The sequence below is a fragment of the Atta cephalotes genome (genome assembly GCF_000143395.1).
Source record: "Atta cephalotes unplaced genomic scaffold scaffold00030, whole genome shotgun sequence".
Classification (NCBI taxonomy): domain Eukaryota; kingdom Metazoa; phylum Arthropoda; class Insecta; order Hymenoptera; family Formicidae; genus Atta; species Atta cephalotes.
The window spans coordinates 2,845,445-2,853,465 of NW_012130094.1; the positions used below are offsets into that span (position 1 = coordinate 2,845,445).

Genomic DNA, 8,021 nt, shown 5'->3' on the forward strand with positions numbered 1-8,021 from the left:
GTGGCCAGCCATGAAGACAGTCCCGAAAGTATTCCTCGAGATAAAGGCCATCGTCGGCGGCCGCAGCCACGGCTGGTGCTTGATCAAGCTGACTCCGGGTCGAGTTCGGATCGCGACAACGGATTGCATAGTCCTGGCAGATCGAGCGCCAGAAGCATCGATCCACGGCAATATCATTATTGTGCCAACGTGCATTCGCCGAGAATCTTCAGCATGGATGAGAACCATCAGCACTGTCCCTGCTGCCATCAATTATCACCTACCTGGACCTCTCTGTATACGGAGAACAACGGAAGTCAGGCTCGCTCATTCCCCGACACGATCTCGATCAGATCTCTGGCGTCGATCGGCCTGGGCTCTTCTGACGGCCGGAAGCTCACGATACGTAGAGTTCCCACTTCGCCGTCGGAGCTGCTTAACGTGGTACATCCGCCACCGTAAGTGAGACACATTGCCTACGATTGTGCCTCGGTACTTTCGAAGAAACGACAGCGTGAATCACGCTCCACGTGATAGCGCGCACGCGTGCTCGTTTGGACGTGAGTACGCTTTCGTGCAAAAGCGAATAGTGGAGTGTGTAAAAAAAAAAATGATCAGGTTACGTTCGTATTTTATCTCTTAAAACGAGATGCAGAAGTTGGGTGGCGAACAGAAGATATAGAAATCAATTCTATGTCGCTGTTTCTGGAATACGCGATTAATCTCACCGCAATTAATCTCACTGAATTTATTCTTTTATTTCTTTGAAGAACGTTTATCCTTAAAAAGGAATTAGTCTTCAAAGAGATAATTACGATGCTATACAGAAGAAAACGGTTTTGCTAAGGTTTTTAAAAATTTTAAGCTACATACAGATCTGAAAATAATTTTGTTCAACGAAAATAATTACGTAGGAATCTCATCTCTTAATGATGCAAAAAGTTTTGATATTCTAATAGTTTGAGATCTTACATAATTATTTTGATAGTCCAACAAAATTATAATCAAATCTGTATCTACATAGCTAAATTTTTAGATATTTTAGCAAATTGTTATCACGTATATACAGATTTAAAAATAATTTTATTTGGACCATCAAAATAATTGTAACAATTCAAACATGTTACTAGAATATTAAAACTTTCTGTAACATTGTTATCAATTTAAACATTCTATATAATTACTTGGATGATCCAAATGAAATTATTTTTCAATTTGTAAATTATTTTCAGATCTAACTAAATTTTTAGATATTTTAACAAAACCATTCTTTCCATGTATAATTATTAGAACACTCGTTTTGTGATAATATAAGTATAAAATAAAAAATTTCGTATCTACACGTCTGATGAAGACATGCGTGACGAAAATAATATATTGGGAGACAATTATCGAAGACAAGATTTATTTCAAGAAAAATAATATAGCGCTCACTTGAGATAACATCTAAATTCCATTAAATTATCGAGACAGTTTTAACCAAAAAATTTGCAAACACAATCGAGGCAATCGGTGATCGTTGAATTTTAAATTATTTTCTCGTCGCGTTAAATTAAATTATTTCTTTTTTTGGCGTATTCCTTATCTCCAATTCTAAAATACATCATAATCGTAAATTAGCAGCATGATTAAATTGTGTGTCAAAAGCTCTATCGCCCATATGTTTCTCACATAGGACCTAATACTTTGTGTAAATATCCTAAATAAACTGAACCGTTTTACACGACATATAAAAATAAAGCTGTAGCCCGATATATCCTTCAGTAAGAGAGTTCTGCGAAGCAGTTCGAGAGCACATTGTTCAAAAGCTATCCTGACGATTATCTCCAAACAATAAAGATACGTAAAACGTTCCGGAATTGTTTACCTAATGCGTGTGAATTGTACCGCAAGTTGTTTCTTCTTCGTTTTGTCGCGTTGATGCAGCACAATTTCTTTACACTATTCAAGGTTAGTCGCATCAATTATTAATAGTTAACTAAATTTACCGTTCCTTTCTAAATTATAGTTTTAAAGCTTTTAAGAATAGAAAATGTGAGGTAGAAGATAAATAAAATAAATTTTAATGTAAAAGGATTAAAATATATGTCAAATTGAAATAATTATGTAATAATAGATTACATAACAATAATAGATATAGTAAATAAATAATAATAGATTGAAATATATTACGTTTATTCTCTTTTTAAGCTTTGGCTACTAAAATTGACTCTAGAACACCTAATTTTCCATACAGGTGGCCTTAAATGCAATTTAGGCGCGATCGTGCTATCAACTAATATTAATTGCTGTTGATTTTCACACTGCATACCTACATTGCAATCAGGACTATAATTCGGAAAGGAGCAAGGGTCAAGTTAGTTAATCGATAGTGTCGATAAAATTGGCTCTCAATTTATCACGGATAGCTCTAATCAACGTTTGTCGTTATCTGTTCTAAAGCACGGAAGCTGCTGCATCAGATTCATCCCGTGTCCGCAAATTAGAGTCGGGAGATCGAAACCGGTATAATTTCTGATATAATTTCGGTGAGTTCAAATGTCAGTGTGCTATACACGTACGAAAACGGTCTCCACTTGCGAGATACGAATCCACCGTCATCGAAAATTGAATTCATTTATTAATTAGACCGGTCTAGTTAGACTGGTTTCGATTGCTCTGATTAGGGCCTCGTCTATCATCGGGTTGCGGCGGATCCTACGTACGTGACGAGAGATGCGCTACGCGTCTAAGCTCGACGCGAAGCCGTCAGATCTCGTCATCCAGGGTCTGCAATTCCGGCGTATCGTCCCGAAGACGTAAGTGGATAATAGGTGTACAATGTAAGACCCCACCGGTTGTTGTAAGTAGGTGTGCTTGTGCGGTGTGACATATTGTTGCGATTCTGTCCTGCTTCTTCCATTGAAACAGGACAGCGCTTGAAACGATCCGTAATCGTCGTCCTACATTTAGATCTTGTCACATCTCGTTTTTGAAGCAGCGCACACACGAGTTTCCCGTGTGTGAAAACGATACTCGTCTTCATGAGATTCGTTAACGCGAATAAAGAACGAAACGCTCTGCATAGAGAGAACGATTTTGTTGAAATATTTAAAATTTAATTGGAGTTACAGAATTGAAAATAATTTTCTTGAACTACCAAAATAAAACACTCAAGCATAGTAATACCAGAAAATACCAGAGAGTAATACCAGAAAATTTATAGTTATTGTAACAATCAGCTTAAATAATATCTAATTTTAAGAGTTTAACAAAACTTTTTTGAATTTGTATTTAGTTAAATTTGAGATCGCTTTAAAACATTTGTAAAAATAGGTCAAAACTATCCTTACTCCACTTTATAGTGTACTCCCTTGATAATCAGTAAATAATCGTAAAAGGCATATAAAGTAGGATTCAACCTATTTTCACTTCATATTCTTTTTATGACTATTTACTGACTGTTGAGAGGGGAGGGGGGGAGGTAAGAATATTTTTATAAATGTTTTAAAGCGATCTCATTGTTTCGTCCAAATTTTATAAATGGCATGCAAGAAACTTCATTTCTTAAATAATTTAACGACGTTTGACATGATCGTGGCAATTGGTTAAGAGCCATAACATCATTTGTAAATTTACTTTTTATCAATATATTAATTTACTTTTGCAAATATTTACTTACTAGAAAAGAATTTGTAAATTTGCAATTTCACTTACGCGTGTGTATAAAAATCTTTAATAGTAGGTTATCTAAATTATTCATTATAATTGTTATTACATGAAATTTTTTTACAGCGTATAAAATAGAGAGAAACCGGAAACATTTTTCTCAAAGTCCTCAAATAATATGCGATACAATTACGTCTATTAATACCACTTTTAAAATCGTAATATACAGTAATTTATCTCAAATTAGTTTGTTCTCAAGTGCGAAAATTCTGTCGATCGGTGTCATCTGACACTCTTCGTTACTGTCATATTTACGTTGACATATACGTATATCTTTTTTTAAAAAAAGAAGGTACTGACACACCATATACGAGGCGCATTATCGTATCCGCGATGCTTCCGCAGCGTGGTATATTAGTTTTCTGTTGCGAAACGAACGGGAATGTACACAGGTGCGTCGCGTATATCTTTCAGCATTGTCGACCGCCCTTTCCTGGCCCCTCCGCCGCCCATGGCGACCTGACATCATTTCTACGCTCACCGCACCGTAAAGTACGAATTTACGCGATAAATGCATAAAAATTCCTCGATCCCGACGCTTACATAATGCACCGCGCAAAAGTCGGTTTTTATGTTCCATACTTTTTCACGCGACGCTTTTATCACGGTAACGCCGACTGGATTCTTTCCGGTATTGGTTCTCATTCGTTTGCGTGCGCCCTTCACCGTGAACGCAAACACGAACGGAATCGGCGAGGTATAATTGGTATAAACCTACGATATTTCACGTAATACATGAACTGTTATCGTTACTAATCGGTACGTCACGTTATGACGCTCGAAATCGACCGCTATATAAACAATGACGATGAATATTTAATGGTCGCCATTGGACTTTATGTGAATGCGCGCCATGCAAATGAACCCGTAAAGCACGGCTGACACGTGATGTGCCTTTGTGTGATTTACCGTCAAATAAATTTTTACAATGCATTAAGCACAGTTTCCATAAGTGCATAATACGAGGCGCGAAATCATTAGGTTCTTGAAAGAGTCGTCACGATAGTAATGATCCTTCGCTGATCTATTGTTTCGAGGGAATTTATAGAGACGTACTGTCCGCAAGTGTATCCCACTTCACGATGCGAAGATTAAATTATATTATTCACCTGGTGAAATATTTAATAAAACGTTTATTGCTGGTTTTCCATTAAACTGTCATAACTCGTAACATTTTTCTCGGAGCTCTCTCAATTTTTCTTTCGCATTCCACGCTGTAGATGTCTTTCGTTCGAGCACCGGCTACATTTGCAATATAAAAGCTTGACGTCGTGCGTTGCATTTTTGCAGTTTCGAGGATGACGTTTCTACGTGGACCAGCTATGACGATCTGGACGCGGATCCCGGCGATTATCGGCAACCCAGGAGGCTTCATTGGGCGAATAAAATGGAATTCGTTCTCGCTTGTATAGGCTATTCCGTCGGTCTCGGTAACGTCTGGAGATTTCCTTACTTGTGCTACAAAAGTGGCGGCGGTGAGTCTCACGATAAATGCATGAATCTATTACGTAAATTACGCATAATCGTGACGAGAATATCCAGTTTTACGAAGTGTGAAAGAAGTCTTACAAGATACATAAAAGAGCGAGAGAGAGGAGGGGGGGGGGGGAAGAAAAGAGTTCACGCAGATATTGCTTGCAGTTACAAGATCAAAAAAAAGCAGATGTCAAATAAGCAGACATATCACTACGTGTTCGCCTCGATTAGCATTGCCATGATAAGAGCACGCGATTATTTTGCACGTTGCGAAATACGTCAGTGTCGAAACAGCTGACGGAGCAATCAGAATCCGTGATATTACCTCTAATTTTTACAAGCTTGAAGCAGCTTATTTAAGTAACTTTGAAACGCTATGCAATGTCTTTTCATTTAAAACATCTTTTCTCTTTAAAAACATTCTTCAAGTATTTCTTTCTATTCTTCCAATGTTTTATCACGGGAATAACATGACATGAAAACATGGCGAATCGTAAACGATAAATTATTGCACGTATTGAACCAGCAAATGATACTCTTCTCGTAGACGCGAGAAGAGTATTATTATCGAATAAAAATCGTGCGCGTGTAGTATGAAGAAAAAATTACATCCCCATCGCGGAAGGAACAAATTGAGCCGGCTCCTATGTTGAAAATCGCGATGTCTTGCGTAAGCCGAGCTTTAGATTCAGGGCAACGCAGCGAGCTCTCTCGCAATCCCGGCAACGTGATCGCGTATCGTGTTGCCGGTAATTTTCAAAGTCTGGAAGCATCCGGAGCCCGGATGCATGGCGCAATTCGCTCGCGGAACTTGATACATGACCTTGCCGGAACACAGCTTACGCCGCCGGGCGCGGTAAATGATTTCAATGACACCGGTGTAGAAATAATCGGCCGAGTATCATCTCGGTGCTACGTGCTCTGCCGGTCTAAATTGAAGAGCCGGAAAACTGGCTCGGATAACGCGATCCGATTTAAACGATTGGAATGATTTATTGTTTCGCTCGGACGACGTCGATCTAAATTTACGAAGATTGAGGAGATCAAAGTGGATTAGAGATCTCTCACTTTTATCAGACAAGCACGTCGTGTGTCATACACACTCGTGTGTGATCGCACACTCTGATATCTAGACATAATTTTGACATGTTTAACTGTCTTATAACTTTTTATTCTGCCTTCAGTCAAGACTTATATTTCAAACGTTATGATATAAATAAAAATATACAAGGAAAGAATTTTTTATTAAAATATCTAAAAATTTAGATACAGATCCGAAAATAATTTTGTTCATTAACAATTATATAAAAAATTCAAGTAACGCTCATCAAAAAAGTTTTGACATTCTAACAATTAATTCGAGCGTCTTATATAATTATTTTCATAACCCAACAAAATTATTTTCAGATCTGTATTTAATTAAATTTTTAAATACTTTAGCAAAACTGTTCTTTTTGCGTAGAATAGTTAGATACGGCAGAAAAAGAAATGGACAAAGATTTTTAAATTAATTAAGTGTCATTTATTTATTATTATTGTTTTTAAATAATTTAATTAATTAAAAGATCATTAATAAAAAATGTAGCATCTTATAAAAGTTTCCATTTGTAGAATATTATAAAACGCTTTTATTTAATTGTAACTTTTGTATAATACATTTCCATGCTTATAATAAGCTGGAAATTACTCTGTAATTTCAACAGCCTTTGCATGGGCAAGTTAATTCGTTATACAAATAGCACATAGTACTGATGTAAAAATACAGTGCATAATTTTGCAAAATCACATATTAAACGGAAGACCGGAAAATCAGGGGAAATAATGCAGTTCTACTTGCGCACGCGAGATGCACGTTCCGATAGTTATTGTTACTGCGATGCTAAATTGCATTTTCGTAATAAAGATGATACTGTAGTGAATAACTGTAACAACATTAATGTGAGTGTGCGTCATTATCCGTCTTGTAATGTGACGCGATTGGATTTTCGCCAGAAATTAAATCGCTCGTAATCATTATTGATATGTCACATTAAATCGGCTCCGACTGTTATCTCCGGCATTCTCGTTTAATATCGATAATTTATTTGGAGTGTGTGATCGCGTATATTATATCGTCTGCAGCGAACTAAATGAAAACTGTCATTCGTGTCGCTGCTCGACTCGGATTGAAGCGACGGAGAAAAACAGATCGGATAACATCGTATGATTTATGTGACGTGTATAGCATTCCGTCGAGATTGGGAAATTTACATCTTTCCGCGAAATGTAAAAGAAATTACCGTACATGCATGACTACCGTACATTTACACAAATGGATCAAAATGTCCCAAATATTAAAAAATCTGTGTAACAGAATGAGATCAAATCATAATAATAGTTGCTGTAAGCGCGACAATATGATTCGTTCGCTCGGAAAGCTGTATCAGCATTTGACAATGGAAGGAAACTTGCCAACAGCTGACTAATCGTCACCTCTCCCGTTCTCGCGGCAGCTAAATGCTCGATGTCAAATTAAGTCGTAATCCGTAGCGCCGCTACGGATCATCGTTTATTGCGAATAAAGAGTTACATCCAGTGACCTTGTCGCTACCCACAGTATGATTAATGTCGAGGCACTTATTACGTACACGCGCGAACCTTGGTTTAGCAAAACGTTGGGCGAGACCTGTGTCTCCCGACTAATCTTTTCTTTTTTTGAGAGAGAGAGAGAGAGAGAGAGAGAGAGAGAGAGAGAGAGAGAGAGAGAGAGAGAGAGAGAGAAACGTACGTACGTTTACGTTATACGTTAACGTTAACGTTAACGTTTAACGGTTTAACGGTTTAACGTTTAACGTTTAAACGGTTTAAAACGTTTAAAA

At 37.3% G+C, this 8,021-nt stretch overlaps 1 protein-coding gene across 1 annotated transcript in view; it reads left to right on the forward strand.

Moving 5' to 3' along the window:
* Positions 1-8,021, forward strand: part of LOC105620926 (sodium- and chloride-dependent GABA transporter ine) — a gene marked incomplete at its 5' end in the record, with an annotated part of 13,815 nt that continues 5,794 nt past the window's right edge. Inside the window, 2 exons of the mRNA XM_012202403.1 lie at positions 1-437; positions 4,978-5,162. Of these exons, the coding sequence (XP_012057793.1) occupies positions 1-437; positions 4,978-5,162 (622 nt within the window). The remainder of the gene's footprint in view (positions 438-4,977; positions 5,163-8,021) is intronic.